This window comes from Pongo abelii, chromosome 16, assembly GCF_028885655.2.
Source record: "Pongo abelii isolate AG06213 chromosome 16, NHGRI_mPonAbe1-v2.0_pri, whole genome shotgun sequence".
Taxonomy (NCBI): domain Eukaryota; kingdom Metazoa; phylum Chordata; class Mammalia; order Primates; family Hominidae; genus Pongo; species Pongo abelii.
Window position 1 is genome coordinate 54,439,794 of NC_072001.2, and position 20,503 is coordinate 54,460,296.

A 20,503-nucleotide genomic window follows, 5' to 3' on the forward strand; every position below is an offset into this window, starting at 1 on the left:
GATCAATAATATTCAATGGAAGAAGCCATGAGATAAAGACTGCTGTCAAACTATAATGACACCACCAACTGAATCTTCCGAATCTTAATATGACTAAAAGTGAGATATCCAAATTTTTTTTCTGGTATGATACATATGAAGTATACGGCATCACCTAGAATGTTGAACACAGATCTAATCAAGTCTGTAGAGCTAACTTCCACTGTACAGGAAATATAGTAGACAAGAAAAAGTTTAAACAATATCACAAGTAAGTAGTCAGAGAAACTTCTTTAAAAAAAAAAACTTGCTCTAGAACTGAAGGAGATAGAGACACAAAAAACCCTTCCAAAAATCAGTGAATCCAGGAGCTGGTTTTTTGAAAAGATTAACAAAATAGATAGACCACTAGCCAAACTAATAAAGAAAAAAAGAAAAGAATCAAGCAGACACAATAAAAAATGATAAAGGGGCTATCATCACTGATCCCACAGAAATAAACACTACCATCAGAGAATACTATAAACACCTCTACACAAATAAACTTGAAAATCTAGAAGAAATGGATAAATTCCTGGACACATACACCCTCCAAAGACTAAACCAGGAAAAAGTCGAATCCCTGAATAGACCAATAACAAGTTCTGAAATTAATATCCTATCAACCAAAAAAGCCCAGAACCAGACAGATTCACAACCGAATTCTACCAGAGGTACAAAGAGGAGCTGGTACCATTCCTTCTGAAACTATTCCAATCAATAGAAGAAGAGGGAATCCTCCCTAACTCATTTTATGAGGCCAGCATCATCCTGATACCAAAACGTGGCAGAGACACAACAAAAAAAGAAAATTTCAGGCCAATATCCCTGATGAACATCAATGTGAAAAACCTCAATAAAATACTGACAAACCGAATCCAGCAGCACATCAAAAAGCTTAACCACCACAGTCAAGTCGGCTTCATCCCTGGGATGCAAGGCTGGTTCAACATACGCAAATCAATAAATGTACTCCTTCACGTAAACAGAACCAATGACAAAAACCACATGATTATCTCAATAGATACAGAAAAGGCCTTTGATAAAATTCAACAGCCCCTCATGCTAAAAACTCGCAATAAACTAGGTATTAATGAAACTTACCTCAAAATAATAAGAGCTATTTATGACAAACCCACAGCCAATATCATGCTGAATGGGCAAAAGCTGGAAGTATTCCCTTTGAAAAGCAGCACAAGACAAGGATGCCCTCTCTCACCACTCCTATTCAACATGGTATTGAAAGTTCTGGCCAGGACAATCAGGCAAGAGAAAGCAATAAAGAGTATTCAAATAGGAAGAGAGGAAGTCAAATTGTCTCTCTTTGCAGATGACATGATTGTATACTTAGAAAACCCAGTCATCTCAGCCCAAAATCTCCTTAAGCTAATAAGCAACTTCAGCAAAGTCTCAGGATACAAAATCAATGTGCAACAATCACAAGCATTCCTACACACCAATAACAGACAGAGAGCCAAATCATGAGTGAACTCCCATTCACAATTGCTACAATGAGAATAAAATACCTAGGAATACAACTTACAAGGATCTCTTCAAGGAGAACTGCAAACCACTGCTCAAGGAAATGAGAGGACATAAACAAATGGAAAAACATTCCATGCTCATGGACAGGTAAAAATCAATATTGTGAAAATGGCCATACTGCCCAAAGTAATTTATAGATTCAATGCTATCCCCATCAAGCTACCACTGACTTTCCTCACAAAATTAGAAAAACACTTTAAATTTCATATGGAACCAAAAAAGAGCCCTCATAGCCAAGACAAACCTAAGCAAAAAGAACAAAGCTGGAGGCATCACGCTACCTGACTTCAAACTATACTACAAGGCTACAGTAACAAAAACAACATGGTACTGGTACCAAAACAGATATATAGAACAATGGAACAGAACAGAGTCCTCAGAAATAACACCACACACCTACAACCATCTGATCTTTGACAAACCTGACAAAAACAAGCAACGGGGAAAGGATTCCCGATTTAACAAATGGTGCTGGGAAAACTGGCTTGCCACATGCAGAAAACTGAAACTGGACCCCTTTCTTACACTTCATACAAAAATTAACTCAAGAGGATTGAAGACTTAAACCTAAGACCTAAAACCATAAAAACCCTAGAAGAAAACCTAGGCAACACCATTCAGGACATAGGCATGGGCAAAGCCTTCATGACTAAAACACCAAAAACAATGGCAACAAAAGCCACAATTGACAAGTGGGATCTAATTAAACTAAAGAGCTTCTGCACAGCAAAAGAAACTATCATCAGAGTAAACAGGCAACCTACAAAATGGGAGAAAATTTTTGCAATCTATCCATCTGACAAAGGGCTAATATCCAGAATCTATAAGGAACTTAAACAAATTTACAAGAAAAAAATAACCCCATCAAAAAGTGGGCAAAGGATATGAACAGACACTTCTCAAAAGAAGACATTTATGCAGCCAACAAACTTATGAAAAAATGCTCATCATCACTGGTCATTAGAGAAATGCAAATCAAAACCACAATGAGATACCATCTCGTGCCAGTTAGGATGGCAATCATTAAAAAGTCAGGAAACAACAGATGCTGGAGAGGATGTGGAGAAATAGGAACGCTTTTACACTATTGGCGGGAGTATAAATTAGTTCAACCATTGTGGAAGACAGTGTGGCAATTCCTGAAGGATCTAGAACCAGAAATACCATTTGACCCAGCAATCCCATTACTGGGTATATACCCAAAGGATTATAAATCATTCTACTATAAAGACACATGCATGTGTATGTTTATCGCAGCACTGTTCACAATAGCAAAGACTTGGAACCAACCCAAATGCCCATCAATGATAGACTGGATAAAGAAAATGTGGCACATATACACCATGGAATACTATGCAGCCATAAAAAAGGATGAGTTCATGTCCTTTGCAGGGACATGGATGAAGCTGGAAACCATCATTTTCAGCAAACTAACACAGGAACAGAAAAACCAAACACTGCATGTTCTCACTCGTAAGTGGGAGTTGAACAATGAGAACACACAGACACAGGGAAGGGAACATCACACACCAGGGCCTGTCAAGGGGTTGGGGGCTAAGAGAGGGATAGCATTAGGAGAAATACCTAATGTAGATGATGAGTTGATAGGTGCAGCAAACCACCATGGCACATGTATACGTATGTAACAAACCTGCATGTTCTGCACATGTATTCCAGAACTTAAAGTATAATAAAAAATAAAAATAAAAAAAAACTTGCTCTAAAACAAGTCAGTGGCATAATGAGGGTGTATATAAGGTATCACTTTAGATTAAAATACTCTTTAAATAGACAATGAAAACACAATATGTAAACTTTGTTTGGATATAGATTCAAACAAAAACACATAAACAAAAACCTCAACAATTTTTAGACAACTGGAAGAAATATAGAGTAGTTATTGCATGATTCTGAGGAATTTTATTATTTTATCAATTTGATAATAGCAAATATGTAAGGAAGTTATTTTTAGAAACGCATATGAAAGTGAAACAACACTGTAGGTAGATTTGCTTTAAAATATTTCAGGGGGGCCAGGCGCAGTGGCTCACGCCTGTAATCCCAGCACTTTGGGAGACAAGGTGGGCTGATCACTTGAGGTCAGGAGTTCAAGACCAACCTGGCCAACGGGGTAAAACTCTGACTCCAGTAACAATACAAAAAAATTAGCCAGGTGGGCTTACAGCCGAGTAGCTGTAATCCCCGCTACTCGGGAGGCTGAGGCAGGACAATTGCTTGAACCTGGGAGGCGGAGGTTACAGTAAGCTGAGATGACGTCACTGCACTCCAGCCTGGGCAGCAAAGCAAGACTCTGTCTCGGAAAAAAATAATAATAATTTCAGGTGGGAAAAGGAAAAGAAAAATTGTGTAGACAAAGCAAGTGTGATAAAATCTTTAACCTACATTATGGGAATATGGAGGTTCATTTAATTATGCACTATAATTTTGTCTATTTTTGGCATTTTTCTTAACTAAAAGAGTAATTAACTTTTAATTAAAACTTAGAAAGTACAAAATAAAGCAGAGGCAGAGAAGAGGAGAAACCTACACAAGTCGTTTAAGAACACAGCTATAAAATCAGGAAGAAAGAGAAACTTCACATAAAAACTAAAGGAAAATCAAGAAAGCATTGAGGAAATCTTTTGGCCTGATTTAGCAGTGGCATAACAAATATCAAAAGCAAGAAATAAAGAAAATTTTTAATGCAAGTCAATTAAAATATTATAAAGAAAAGTACCAACTTTATATAAGCATTGAATTCTGGTAAGTTGGCATATCTTTCCTGTTTGAAATAACGTGATAAATGGCAGCTACATTTGTAGGAAACCATATTAAAAAGATTAACCCAGGCAAAGGTAAGATAGTACAGAAAAGTAAATTTTAAATCAGTAAAGCAGTAATGCTGTTATAATGATAGTGAAATAAAACAACATAATTGAATAACATAAATAAGAAAAGTTTTGTGTATGAAGAAAGATATATGAAAGAAAAACAAGTTACTAGTCTGATGAGTGAAAAGATGTTTGAGCTAAGCTTCTTAGAATACAGGACCTCAATCTGATTTTCCACTAAAGCAAAGGAAATTGTCTGCACAAATTACATAGAAACAGTTTCCTTACATGCTATACATAATTTCGTGATGAAGACTACACTAAGAAAATTAAATATGTCCCTCTGGATATTCACAATTTGTAACCAAATTAGATTAATTATCTGAAAACCCTTTGTAAACTAAATATTCGCCATAGACACTTAATTCTTAAAGACATGGCTTTTCAAATAGAACATGTTGGTTTTATAATTATGAAGTTATATATATACACACAATTTTATTTGCCAATTTAAAAAACTTAAATAAAAGTTTAACGTCTGAAGGGAACATTTTAAGCTAAGTTATAAAGTTTAAACTAAACATCATACTGTTTGTTTTTGAAAGGGTTAAACTACTTACTTTCACAAAAAGGAAAAAATACACTTCAAAGGGAAAAACTGTGAGATGGTACCTTGCATTCACTATTTCCATGAGGTTTCTAGTGTCCCACATAACATGATACCTTTTATCTTATATTCATCATTGGTCTGAAGCAATTTACTGGTAATTTTTTAAAACCTATAGTAAAATTAACTGTCTTTCTTAAGATACCAAATGGAACTACCAATCAAAATAATTTAATTATAGAGTTGAAGAAACTTACTTTTTAAAACAAATTAAGGTTCACAGATACCATTTCTTAGTAAAAGTCTATGTCACCAGCGAATTTTCTTGCAAAATGTAATTTTCACCCACATGCCCTCTTCATCTACAAGCAAGCAATTTTGACAGAACTAACTGGTGTATCTGTCAAAAATTATGAGAGTGGTAACTTTTGAAGATCCATACTCAATGAAAGCTTAGAGATCATTTTTTAGCATGAAGGTAAACAAATGCAGACTATTTTTTTAAAGTACCTTGTGATGGCTGAAAAAATATTTCTGTTTCCTTTTTCTCCATATCTTCCTTATGTGGTTTATATCCTATAATGAAGTCTTCTTGAAACACATGAAGCAACTGTGTATTTGAGCCACACTACAAATACAAAAAAAAAATGAAGAGGTTTTATCTTTTGAAATTCTCTGTCTCCCGTCTCCCATCTGTCACCTCCCCAATGCTAATGCAGAAGAAATACATCTAACAATTTCTATTCTTTACCTACTACTAATTAGAAAGAAAAAAGCAACAGAAAAGAATCATTAAAACTATCCTGGTCAGAGAAAAATTACTTTCAAAAATGTCACAGCCAATAGCAGAAGAGAAGAGCTCTAGTAAAAACAAATCAACAGGTTTGCTTCTCAGGAAAAAAAAAAAAAAAAAAAAAGATGCTACAAAAACCCAAATTTAAAGAACAGTTAAGCAACCTTCACCACTTTGAGCCTGAAAGCATCAGATTCACAACTGACTGCGGAGGGCTGCACTATGTAAGACACACTAGACTACTACACAACTCGTAGTTTTTTCAATTCCACTGGAGAACCAAAAAACAAAACAAAACCCAGAAAGCTCCTCGAAGTATCCCAATAGCTCTGTCTAGTGGGAATTATGAGAGATCCTATAACAGCCAGCAGGATGATACATCTCTAGAGAACTAAACTTACACATAAGTAACTAGAACCCCTTGAAGGATGGATGAAACATCACTGTCAACTGCTATGCTCCATGACCATGTTTTAAGACTATCACAAATGGCTACTTAGAACCTTAACAGGAACTGAAGTTCAAGGAAAGGCTAGATCCAAACAAAAGCTTATTTTGGAAGTGTATTAAGACAATCAATCAGATGGCTCCCCCAGAGATTTCAAGAAAAGGAAGCAGCTATGATTATCTTGGCATTGGATGAGGAGTCTACAATCTTATAGAATAAAGGAAAACCTGCCTCTTTACATAATAGAAAGAAATAAAAGGATTATAATATTAGGTTGGGCCATACAATTTTATGAAAGTTATAGGGTATTTTGTGTTTCTCTGGTAGAAACATTAAAAATCTCTTCACATTCATTGTCTAGGAGGTCATTTCCCCAAGGGACAAACAATAGATGAAAGTAAAGAGAAGGGTGATGTCTTCACGGATATAGAAATCATACAACACACTGGGAACAAACCTAGAAAGAATTTTAAATTTTGTCATTCATTATTGCTTACAGTTTACCAGCCCTTGTGTTAAAAATAGGCACAAGGAGCAGGGGAAAAAATGTTGAGCAAATATGAAGTAAAAAGACTGCTTTGTGAGAGCAGACTATATTAATATCCCATGGTAATGAGTGCAAAGGAGGCTAAAGTAGGGGATGAATTTAACATCCAATCCATTAAAAATTAAGTTATCTATAGGAAGGAAGCCAACCCACTCTTCTGCATTCCTATGGAGTAGAAAAAAGAAATCACAGGCTGAATCTGAAGAAAGGTGGGGCACTGCGGATCAAAAAGTTAAGCATTTCCCAGGAGGTATTAGCAATATGGGTCTGGCAGCCCCAGTTCTGCTATCAAGAGATGATGTATTTTATCTATATTAGCAGAAATGAGTACATTTTCCCCAATAGAAAGTGCAAGACACTAAAGAAAATTTATCATGTAACTCTATACTTGCTTTCAACTATAGTTGGTTCTTTCATTTCCTTGTTTAAAACTATTGGTAACTTCCTTACCAAACTAATCCTTTTCACATTTGGAATGAATGTTAGTTCTATCCCTTAGACCATAAACATAATCCTAAAGAAACAAACATCCTGAGGGCTAAAATGGGTTTTACATCTCCCCGTAGGGAGAAGGGTTCTCCTTCTTTCCTAGGTAGTAGCTAGGGAGGAATACTGACTACACAAAGGACCTGTGATTAAAAAGTATATGTCCACTTGGATCTGACTTTCATCTGCATTTTAAAGGACCTCACAAAAGTACCCAGCATGGGGCCTAACAAGGCAAACACTCTGAAGCTGAGGTTACCCTCTACTTAGTTGAAAAGAGTAATAATATAAAATGAAAAACCACAACCTGACCCTCTATGCAGCTGCACTGTATTTTCTCTCAGCATTTCAAGATCAAGGTCATGGTTTCTCTAACTGAATCAAATTTCCTTTGCTACAAATACAATTCAACTGGAGAAGAATAATTCCTTTTTTAAAAATTTTTACTTAAATAGCTTTTGGGGTACAAGTGGTTTTTTGTTACATGGATGAACTAGTAGTGAATTCTGAGATTTTAGTGTACCCATCACCCAAGCAGTGTACACTGTACCTAACATGTGGTTTTTCAAATCTCTAGTTCCATTTCCACCCTCCCCCTTCTGAGTCTCTGAAGTCCATTATATGGCTCTGCATGCCTTTGCATACTCATAGCTTAGTGCCCACTTATAAGTGAGAACATACGGTTCTTGGTTTCCCAAGGAGAAAAATAATCCCTAAATCATTAGTAGATTTTCACTACAGGAATCAACAGAAGTTGTCTGCATTTAATAACAAACAAGAAAATTATTCTGAGAATGACATATATTATATCCACATAAAACACCATGGGATAAAGTATACGAATATCACCAATTCACAAGCATGTTTTTACTTGGTTGGTTATTGCATCGAGTTCAATAATGCAGCCAGGTCGAGCAGTAGACTGTTGGCTCACAATATTAAACACTTCTCCAATAAGTTTCTGTAAATAAAAAACACAAAATGTTAATGGCCAACAACTTATAATCTAATGTCAATATGATACAGCATCTTGGACATTTAAGGCCCCCTCTAAATATTCACTGATTGGCAATGGAACGTAATACATTCAAAGAAACATTTCAACTTTCCATACTCATTCTCATGTTAACTCTAAAGTTAAGCAGAGAGAAAATTATAATGTTTACAAAAATAGCATATAACTTCAAGGCATCATATCTTCTTCATTTTTGCAACCTTAAAGCCCAAGACAGACATGGCTGCAGATCTGGCCCAATGCCTGAGTGGTCTGCAGATGTGCAATGCCATTTAAAAGTACAACCCTGCCAGACCGAAGGTAAGGGCAATGATTGAGAAGAAGTGGGACTCTTGTGTCTTGGGATAAGAATGTATGAACAAATGAAGCCTAACTTTGGAACCCCAAAGCCCCAAAACTTTCTGCTAAAAAGAACAGTCCTCCTCACCCATGTTCCAACCAGCTTTCTCTTGCATAAAAATCTTTCAATAACTTTATCTGAAACGGTTGCCTCAGAAATGCCCATTCTCCTCAGCACCCACCTTTACCACTTTTCACTACCTCAAAAAGGCCAATAAGAGGGGTTAGAGGCTAGCTTTGCCTAGAGATATAAGTACAAGGTAGGGGAGAAAACAGCATATACACTGGAGTTGTAGAAACTTTCTTATTTGTATCAGTAGGATTCCAGAGAGCATGTAAGAAAATTGATTCTAGGGTTATTAGATCAAAAGAAAAAAATATGTAGTTAGGTAGGGCTGAATTTATTGATATGGGTATGTTCACCCAAGATTCATGATTTAAAGTGTTAGCTCAGGCATTTAGAAATGGTGTTAACAGGGTCAGGCGTGGTGGCTCACACCTGTAATTCCAGCACTTTGAGAGGCCAAGGCACGTGGATCACCTGAGGTTAGGAGTTAAGAGACTAGCCTGGCCAACATGGTGAAACCCCGTCTCTACTAAAAATATAAAAATTAGTGGGGAGTGATGGAGGGTGCCTGTAATCTCAGCTATTCAGGAGGCTGAGGCAGGAGAATCACCTGAACCTGGGAGGCGGAGGTTGCAGTGAGCCGAGATTGCACCACTGCACTCCAGCCTGGGTGACAGGGAGAGACTACATTCAAAAAAAAAAAAGAAATGGTGTTAACAGTCTGCTGGGTTTGTTCATTGAAATCTGGACTCAACTGTGGCCTATAGTTGGTGAGGTGAAAACAGTGAAATTTTTGTAGCACACAACAAAGCTTTGCTACTCAAAGTGTAGTCAATGGACCAGCAGTGATAGGAAGCTTTTTATGAATGCATACTTACTCCCTGAAACTAAGACATCTGTATTTTAACGAGACTTCCAAAGGATTCATGCGTACACTAAAGTTTAAGAAGTACTGCTGTAGATCACTGGTTCTCAATCTTGGCTGCACACTGAATCACCTGGAGAGCTTTAACAATCAATGATGCTTAGGTCCCACCCACAGAGATTGAGGTGCTTCCAATGTGCAGCCAAGGTTGAGATCCCCTTACAGGAATAGTTATGTATTCCAGCTAAGGATTTGCTTTCCCTGCCCACAACTCTCTGCCAGCACTATAATTAACAGACTTTCTGAACACTACACTACAGAATTCCAGAATTCTACAGAATCTCACTCAACATCACCTCCAACCAAGGAACTCATTTTATAGTGGAAGATACTACTGGAAATTAGAATGAAGTGAAGCACCCACCCAGGGTGCAAAATTTAAAAGAGTGCTCAAAAATTCAATAATCAAGAAAAATAATATTTTAATGCAATATTTTAAAATCAAAATTAACGTAAACAATCCATGAGCAAAATATCAAACATTTAAATACAGAACCCAAGAGTATCTTAATGAGCCACATTGATGCCATTAATGTGTATCAAAACTGCACATATGTGTTTTGATGTATTTTTTTTTTAATGGTTAACATTCTTCTTTTCTTTTTTCAGGGTCTTGCTCTATTGGCCTCCAAATCCCGGGCTCAAGTGGTCCTCCTATCTCAGCCTCCCAAGTAACTAGGACTACAGGTGCATGCAACCATGCCTGACAAATTTTTTAATTTTTTTGTAGAGACAGGGTCTCGCTATGTTGCTCAGGCTAGTCTCAAACTCTTGGCCTCAAGCAATCCTCCCACCTCAGCCTCCCAAAGCACTGGGATTACAGACATAAACCACCACACCTGGCTGTAGTTAACATTTTTCCAGAACATCAAAGTAGCTGAAAAATGCTAAAAAATTGAAAAGTACGTGCATTAAAACTCACATATTACTTTAAGTTTAAATTTATTTATACCAGAAATTGGACTAATTATAGTTTTATTTTTCTGGCTTTAATGGAAACAAACACATTAATAATATTTTCAAAATATCCTTCTTTGCTTATCTGGTTTTGACAAAGTCTCTTGTTTTTTGTTTTTTTTTTTGAGATGGAGTTTCACTCTTGCTGCCCAGGCTGAAATGCAATGGCACGGTCTTGGCTCACTGCAACCTGCGCCTCCCGAGTTCAAGTGATTCTCCTGTCTTAGCCTCCCGAGTAGCTGGGACTACAGGTGCACGCCACCACACCTGGCTAATTTTTGTATTTTTAGTAGAGACAGGGTTTCACCATGTTGGCCAGGCTGGTCTTGAACTCCTGACCTCAGGTGATCCACCTGCCTCGGCCTCCCAAAGTGCTAGGATTACAGGCGTGAGCCACCACACCCAGCCCTGAATTACATTTTAAGGACATCATTCTAACTCCTATGTTGAGAACAGACTTTGAGAAAGCAGAGCAAAATCATAAAGAAAGCAATACACATTTTTTCACAATCTAACCTCTAACTTCCTATCCAGTCTCAGCTATTTCCAACAGCCATTCACATTCTATGCTATGGCTGTAATAAACTACTTACAGTTTACTATGCACATTCTTCTACCTCTGTGCATTGTTAGTTGCTGTTATCTCTACCTGAAATATCCTTTTCCTCCTTCACTTTCATGTCTTACCCATTCAGTAAGTCTTATCTCAGACATCTATCTACACCAGAAATTCTTTCCTAACCATCACAATCTGGATTAAATGTTGCTTCTAACCATAAGAAAAGCCATCTTAACTGACAGCATTGGACAGAGAGAGGATAAATCACTCAGCAAGGTCAGTTAACCCAGAGAATCATTTTTAAAATAATATGTGTACTTTAAACATTTTGTTTTATTTTAAACATAAACGTATACAAATAACTGATATTTTGTTGTTGAGTAAGACCCTGGAGTATGGGCTTGCTAATGGGAATTACAGGTCTTTCTTGCATATGCCACCCCTGTAAGGCCCTGGCTGTATTTTTCAGTTCTTTAAATGGGAATAGGCTGACACGGTGGCTCACGCCTCTAGTCCCAGCACTTTGAGAGGCTGAGCTGGGTGGATCACCTGAGGTCAAAAGTTCGAGACCAGCCTGGCCGACATGGTGAAACCCCGAATCTACTAAAAATACAAAAATTAGTCGGGCGTGGCGGTGCGCACCTGTAATAACAGCTATTCGGGAAGCTGAGGCAGGAGTATCATTTGAACCTGGGAGGCAGAGGTTGCAGAGAGCCGAGATCATGCCACTGCACTCCAGCCTGGACGACAGAGCAAGATTCGGACTCAAAATAAATAAATAAATACATAAATACATAAATGGGAGTAAAAACATAAAGACACCTACAAAGCAATTCGAGTGCAGTTTTTCTTAAACCATTTCCTCCTGAATCTTTTACAGTTGTTTTGACCATGCCTAATTAATGATTTTTAGCAAAATTGCTTCCAAAGCACTTATTTTTATAAAAACATTCATGTTTTTTATACTCACATTTCATCAATTTATATAATATTTAATTAAGTTATAGAATGATACTAATATGTGTAACTTGACATATACAAGGTTGAAAATAAACACAGCTGGCTCTTGAGAGACAGTCAACGGAGTTGTAAGAGTTTGGTCTCTAGAGCTAGGCTGCGTGGGTTCAAATCCTGGTCCTACCATTGCTAGCTGACTAAACTGGGACAAGTAATTAAGTTTCTCTATGCTTCAGTGTCCTTACCTCTAAAGTATGGATAGTAATATTACATTTTTCTTAAGGTTACCAGGAAGGTTAAGTGAGTTAATATACGTAAAACATTTAGAAGACAGCCTGACATACAATAATCACTAGATAAAAGTTTGCTAGTACTAGTAGTAGTAGTAGCAGTATTTTTTTCAGCTTAAATAACTTTCCCAGCTGTTATTATTGTTAAGGTTACAAGTCAACTTGTGGAATCAACAAAGCCTGGTATACTATTCCCTATGAGCATCCATCCTATATTTTGTAGAAGGAATGGAGAGCATCAATGAATCCAATGAGCTGGCTTAAGTGGAGGCCAATTAAATGAATTTCACATCCTGAAATCAGCCTCTTCTTCTAATTTACCACTTATTACATACTATATGTACATATTTATATGACTCTATAGATACAACAGCCTTGAAAGTAGGGACTACTTCTATTCATTTTAACACTCTTAGCACCTGGTACAATATGCACATTTATTCTTCCATGTACTATAAGGTTATGCACAGTGAGTCCTCAATAAAAATTAAAGATTGAGTAAATAAATTACTGAGTGAAAACAAATTACACTTTAGATCATTCCTACTTTAAAAGCTTGTTTTTACTAATAGCAGCACACACTATACCATCCTATCTTTCATCATGACTTCTCCTTTATTTATTTGTAGAATACCTTAGTAAGTACTCACTAAATACCTGAATGAATGGATCTCACCAATCTAGCATCACTGGGTGAAGATATTCAAAAGCTTATTTTTTAGGCACCAAAACAACTGTATCTTTGATACTTTAAATGGAATTAAAAAAACTTAATCCCTGTCTTCATAAATAGCCTGCTAAACATAAATCTCTTCTTGATGACTGACAGTCACATTTATGAACATTAACTATTACTAATGCCTTTAGAGATCTAATGACTTCAAGTACTGTCTTTGTAATAATAAATCCCAAATGTGCACTGGTACCTAATGTGGAACATTAGGAATATCTCCAATCTAAACCAAACTTAGGGGCTGGGCGTGGTGGTTCACACCTGTAATCCCAGCACTTGGGAGGCCGAGGCGGCTGGCTCACTTGAGGTCAGGGGTTCAAGACCAGCCTGGCCAATATGGTGAAACCCCTAGCTACTAAAAATACAAAAATTAGCTGGGCATGGTGGCAGACGCCTGTAGTCCCAGCTACTCAGGAGGCTGAGGCACAAGAATCACTTGAACCTAGGAGGCGGCAGTTGCAGTGAGCCAAGATCATGCCACTGCACTCCAGCCTGGGCTGACAGAGCAAGACTCTGTCTCAAAAAAATAAAAACATAAAATAAATAAACAAACAAGCCAAACTTAGGAATCTAAAACCAAGGTCACCTCACATTCAACGTGTCCCAAATTTAACTCATTGTAAATACCTCAAAACTATCTTGCCATAGCTACTGAAACAACTATCACAAATTAGAAACCTTAGAATCCTCTGTTTTCATATCCATATTCAAGCAGCTACTAAGCTCTGGTCTTCTCCTTTCCTAGACTATGAAATCCCACTTCATATCAGGTTTGTTTTACCACAAGCTTAGTTGACCTCAACAGACTCCCTGCTATCTCCATGCTTCCGGTACCTACCAATTCTACTCTACCCTGCAAGTTAATCACTTTATTTCCCTTCCTGTGCTCCTGAAATCGATACCCCTCTATCTACAGAACAATATTTATAGCTTTCAAGTATCTGTTACAAAATTTTTAAAAAGCTAGCCTTTACTCGTCATCTACTAAAAATCTCATTTAAGGAATAGGAGAGCATGTGACAACTTCTTGCTACATTTTGCCTCACAATTAGTAGAAGTAAGTAGGAGAACTGCTATTGTATTAAGAAAATCAAAACGATGAGCAGAAATAATGGAAATGTGACAGAAAGTAGTAATGTCATCTTAAGAGTTTAAGACTGAAAATAAGAGCAAGACTCTATAGTCTGTATTTTAGAAAGGTTAAAAAATCCCAGAATGCCTTATAGCATGGGGGTCTCAAAGTCAAAATGGCTCAAGGAAGTCTGGAGGCTCAAGAGACTTTGAAAGTTCCTGACTATGCAACTACAAATATAACTGATGAGAAAAGAAAGTTGATCAGAGCAGTGGGTTAAATAGTGTCCTCACAAAATTCATGTCCACCCAGCATCTCGGAATGTAACCTTGTTTGAAAGTAGGGTCTTGCAGACATAACTAGTTTAAGAAAAGGTCATACTGGATTACAGTAGGTGCAAAATCTAATGACTGGTGTCCTTACAAAAAAAGGATACGCAGAGACACTCAGATGGAAGAAGGCCATGAGAAGACAGAGGCAGACTGCAGTGATGCAGCTACAAGCCAAAGAACACCAAGGACTGCCAGGAGCAATCTAGGAAGAGGCAAGGAAGGAACCTCCCCTTGAATATCAGAAAAAGCATGGCCTTGCCAACACCTTGAATTTGAACTAAATGTATATACACCAAAGAACAGTGCTGAAAACTATGTGAAGCAAAAAACTTATAGAAGTAAAAGGAGAAACAGACAAATTCACAATTATAGTTGGAGACTGCAATACCTCACTCTCAAGACTTGATAGAATGATCAGGGAGAAAATCAGTAAAGATACAGAAGAACTCAACAACACCATCAATCAAAATAGGATTAACTAACATTTATAGAACACTCTACCCAACAACAACAAAATACACATTCTTTTAAGTGCTTAGTGAGTGGAACATGTACTAAAATAGACCAGGTCCTGGGCCATGAAACAAACTTCAACAAACTAAAAAGGACTGAAATCATACGGTACATTTTTCTACCATGACGGAATCAAACTAGAAATCACTAACAGGACACTTGGAAGCTAAATCTTACACTTCTAACTAATCGAGGGTCAAAGAGAAATTCTCAAAGGAAATCAAAACATATGAGGAAGTTCTCCTCTAGGTTTGTTAATTTTCTTGATTCCTCAACTTGATAAAGAATATCTACAAATAACCCAACAGCTGGAGGTAGGAATAGAGGAAGATGGCAGAATAGAAGGCTCCCCCAATTGTCCCCCAAGCAAGAACACCAATTTAACCACTACACGAAAAAAAGTACCTTCATAAGAACCAAAAATCAGGTAAGCACTCACAGTACCCAGTTTTAACTTCATTATCACTGAAAGAAGCGCTGAAGAGGCAGGAAACACACTCTTGAATCATCAACACCACCCTTCTCCCACACCCTGGCAGCGGCAGCGTGGTGCTAAGAGAGTTTCTGTGCACTGGGGAAAGGAAGAGCAAGCAACTGTGAGCACTCAAGTCAGTGCTGCCTTGTTATATAGCAGAAAGAAAAACCAGACCAAACTCAGCTGACGCTCACCCATGGAGGGAGCCCTACCCAGAAGGGAATCGCTGATCCCATCTGTCTGAGCTTGATTCCCCAAAAGCCTTGCCATCACAAGGCTCAGGTGCTCTGGGGCCTTAAATAAACTTGAAAGGCAGTCTAGGCCACAAGGTCTGCAACTCCTAGATGAGTCCTAGGGCTGAACTGGGCCAAAGACAGTGGGCTGGGGAGGCATGCATCCTACTGAGACACCAGGCGGGATGGCTAAAAAAGTGCTGGCATCATCCCTTCCCTAACCCCAGGCTGTACAGCTCACGGCTCCAAAGGAGACTCCTTCCTTCTGCTTGAAGAGAGGCGACAGGAGAGTGGGGAGGATTTTGTTTTGCATCTTGGATACCAGCTCAGCTACAGCAGGATAAGGCACCAGTCAGAGTCATGAGGCTCTCTTTCCAGGCCCTATTTCCCACACGACATTTTTAGACACACCCTGGGCCAGAAAGGAACCCACTACCATGAGGGGAAAGACCCCTGGCAGGATTCATCACCTGCTAACTGAAGAGCCTTTGGGCCCTGAATAACCAGCAGCAATATCCAGGTACTATGCCAGGGGTCTTGGATGAGACTCTGAGACTGGCTGGCTTGAGGTGAGACTCAGCACATTCCCAGCTACGGTAGCTACAGGGCAAGACTCCTGCTTGAGAAAAGCAGGGGCAATGTGCTCGCTTTGACAGCACATATACTAAAATTGGAGAGAAACAGAGGCAAAAGTAAAGGGAACCTTATCTTGCATCTTAGGTACCAGCTTGGCCACAAGGGAGTAGAGCACCAAGCAGGTTCTTGGAGTCCCCAGTTCTAGGACTTGGCTCTTGGACAGCATTTCTGGATCTTCTGTGGGCCAGAAGGGAGCCCAGTGCCCTGAAATGGTGAGTCTCAGACTAGGCAGCATTTACCACAAGCTAACCAAAGAGCTCCTGGTCCTTAAGAAAACATTGGTAGTAGTCTGGAAGTACTCCCTGTAGGCCTGAGGTTGTGGTGGCCACAGGGTGAGGCTCGTCTGCCTTTGGAAAGGAGAGGGAAGGGTGGGAGGGACTGTGCCTTGTGGTTTGAGTACCAGCTCGGCCACAGTACAATAGAACACCAGGTAGACTTCTAAGATTATTGACTCTGCTCCCTACCTCCCAGATGGTACTTCTAGACCAGCCCAGCTCATGGGGGAACTCATCACCCTAAAGGGAAGGACACAGGCCCGGCTGACTTCGCTACCTGCAGATTGCAGGAGCCCCAGGGCTTTGAGAGAACATAGGTGGTAGCTGGGGAGTGGTTACAGCAGGCTTTGGGCAAGAACCAGTGCTGTGCTGGCTTCAGGTGTGACCCAGCACAGTCCTAGAGGTGATGGCCACAGGGGTGCTTGTGTCACTCCACTCCCATCTCTAGGTGGCTCAGAAAAGAGAGAGAGGGAGAGAGAGGGGGAGGGAGAGAGAGGGGGTAGGAGAGAGAGAGAGAGAAAGAAGGGGGTGGAGGGGGAGAGGGGCGGGGAGAGAGAGAGGGAGAGAGAGAATGGGAGTTTGTTTGGAATAAAGTAAAGGAAGAGAACAAGAGTCTCTGCCTGGTAATCCAGAGAATTCTTCCAGATCTTGTCCAAGACCATCAAGGCAGTACCTCGAAGAGTCTGCAAGAACCACAGCATTAATGGGCTTGGGGTCCCCCCAAAGCAGATACAGCTTAGATCACAAAACCCAAGTCCTTTTAAATATCTGGAAAGCCTTCCCAAGGACAGATACAAGTAAACTCAGACTGTGAAGACTACAACAAATACCTAACTCCTCAATGTCCATGCACCAAAGAACATCTACAAGTATCAAGACAATTCAGGAAAACATGACCTCACCAAATAAACCAAATAAGGTACCAGAGACCAATCCTGGAGAAACAGAGATATGTGACCTCCAGACAGAGAATTCAAAATAGCTGTTTTGAGGAAACTCAAAGAAATTCAAGACAGCACAGACAACAAATTCAGAATTCTATCAGATAAATTTAACAAAGAAATTTAAATAATTAAAAACAATCAAGCAGAAATTCTGGAGCTAAACAATGCAACTAGCATATGGAAAAATGCATCAGAGTCTTTTAATAGCAGAATTGATGAAGCAGAAGAAATAATTTGTGAGTTTGAAAACACACAGAGGAGACAAAAGAAAAATGAATAAAAAACAATGAAGCACATCTACGGGATCCAGAAAATAACCTCAAAAGGGCAAATCTAAGAGTCATTGACCTTAAAGAGGAGGTAAAGAAAGAGGTAGGGGTGGAAAGTTTATTCAAAGGGATAGTAACAGGGAAATTCCCAAGACTACAGAAAGACATCAATATCCGAGTACAAGAAGGCTATAGAACGCCAAGCAGACTTACTCAAAGAAGACTACCTCGAGGCATTTAATAATCAAACTCCCAAAAGTCAAGGATAAAGAAAGGATCCCAACAGCAGCAAGAGAAAAGAAACAAATAACATACAATGGAGCTCCAATACATCTGGCAGCAGAATTTCAGTGGAAACCTTACAGGCCAGGAGAAAGGCATGACATATTTGAAGTGCTGAAAAGAAAAAAAAAAAATTTACCCTAGAAGAGTGTATCTAGTAAAAATATCCTTCAAACATGAAGGAGAAATAAAAACTTTTTCAGACAGACAAAAACTGACGGATTTCATCAACACCAGACCTGTCATACAAGAAATGTTACAGGAGTTCTTAAATCAGAAAAAAGAAGACATTAATGAGCAATAAGAAGTCATCTGGGCCAGGCGTGGTGGCTCACGCCTGTAATCCTAGCACTTTGGGAGGCCGAGGAGGGCAGATTGCCTGAGTTCAGGAGTTCAAGAACAGCCTAGGCAACACGGTGAAACCACGTCTCTACTAAAATACAAAAAATTAGCTGGGCGTGGCAGTGTGCGCCTGTAGTCCCAGCTACTCGGGAGGCTGAGGCAGGATAATTGCTTGCACCCAGGAGGCAGAAGCTGCAGTGAGCCAAGATCGTGCCACTACACTCCACTCTGGGTGACAGAGCGAGATTCCGCCTCCAAAAAAAATTAAAAAAATAAAAAGAAGTCATCTGAAGGTACAAAACTCACTGGTAATAGTAAGTACACAGAAAAACACAGAATATTATTACACTGTAACTGTGGTGTGTAAACTGATCTTAAGTAGAAAGACTAAATGATGAATCAATCAAAAATAATAATTACAACTTTTCAAGATACAGATGGTACAAAAAGATATAAATAGTAACAACAAAAAGTTGTAGCAGGACAAAGTTAAGGAGTAGAGCCTTTATTAGTTTTCTTTTTGCTTGTTTATTTATGCAAACAGTGTTAAGTCATAATTAGCTTAAAATAATGAGTTGTAAGATAATATTTGCAAGCTTCATGGTAACCTCAAATTAGAAAATATACAGTGAATACACCAAAAATAAAAAGCAAAAAACTGGATCATACCACCAGCAAAAATCAACTTCACTAAAAGAAAGACAGGAAGGAAATAAAGAAGGAAGACCACAAAACAACCAGAAACAAATAACAAAATGGCAGGAGTAAGTCCTTAGTTACTAATTACTTGGACTAAATGGACTAAATTCTCCAATCAAAAGACATATAGTGGCTGAAAGGGTAAACAAAATTCAATAAATCTGTGGCCTGCAAAAAACACACTTCACACATAAAGACACACATAGGCTGAAAATAAAGGGGTGGGAAAAGATATTCCATGCCAATGGAAACCAAAAAAGAGCAGGAATAGCTATACTTATATCAGACAGATATACTGATATCAGTATCATTATATGTCTGATACTACGTATCAGACAAAATAGTTTTCAAGACAAAAACTGTAAGAAGAGACAAAGAAGGTCACTATATAATGCTGAAGGGGTCAATTCAGCAAGAGGATATAACAATTTTAAATGTATATGCACCCAACACTGGAGCACCCAGATATATCAAGCAAATATCAGAGTTACAGAAAGAGATAGACCCCAATACAATCATAGCTGGAGACTTCGACATCACTCAGAATTGGACATATCTTCTAGACAGAAAATCAACAAAGAAACATCAGACTTAATCTGTACTATCAAAAAGAGGGACCCAATAGATATTTACAGAACATTTCATCCAACAGCTACAGAATATACATTCTTTTCCTCAGCACATGGATCATTCTCAAGGACAGACCATACGTTAGGTCACAAAACAAGTCTTAAAACATTTTAAAAAATGAAATAATATCAAGCATCTTCTCTGACCACATTAGAATAAAACTAGAAATCAATAACAAGGAATTTTTTGAAACTATACGAACATATGGAAATTAAACAATATGCTCCTGAATGACAAGTGAGTCAATGAAGAAATTAAAAAGAAAATTGAAAAATTTCTTGAAACAAATGATAATGAAAACGTGACATATCAAAATCTATGGGATACTGCAAAAGCAGTACTAAAAGAGGGAAGTTTATAGCTGTAAGTACCTACATCAAAAAACAAGGAAGACTTCAAATAAACAACCTAACAATGAATCTTAAAGAACTAGAAAAGCAAGAGCATACCAAACCCGAAATTGGTAAAGGAAAAGAAATAATAAGGATCAGAGCATAAATAAATGAAATTGAAACAAAGAAAACCATACAAAGATTAATAAAACAAAAAGTTAATTTTTTGAAAAGATAAAACAAAATTGACAAACTTTTTCCCAGACTAAGAAAAAGAAAGAGAAGACCCAAATAAATAAAATCAGAGATGAAAAAAGGGAAACTACAACTGATGCCAAAGAAATTGAAAGGA

The 20,503-nt window shown here is 38.2% G+C and overlaps 1 protein-coding gene across 11 annotated transcripts in view; it reads right to left on the reverse strand.

The window, feature by feature from the left end:
- Nucleotides 1–20,503, reverse strand: part of DMXL2 (Dmx like 2) — a 175,950-nt gene that overhangs the window by 61,123 nt on the left and 94,324 nt on the right. For all 11 annotated transcript variants that reach the window (XM_054531479.2, XM_054531478.2, XM_054531476.2 and 8 more), the window contains exons 14-15: nucleotides 8,147–8,236; nucleotides 5,512–5,629 (exon numbers count right to left, since the gene is read on the reverse strand). In XM_054531479.2, coding sequence (XP_054387454.1) covers nucleotides 5,512–5,629; nucleotides 8,147–8,236 — 208 coding nt within the window. The remainder of the gene's footprint in view (nucleotides 1–5,511; nucleotides 5,630–8,146; nucleotides 8,237–20,503) is intronic.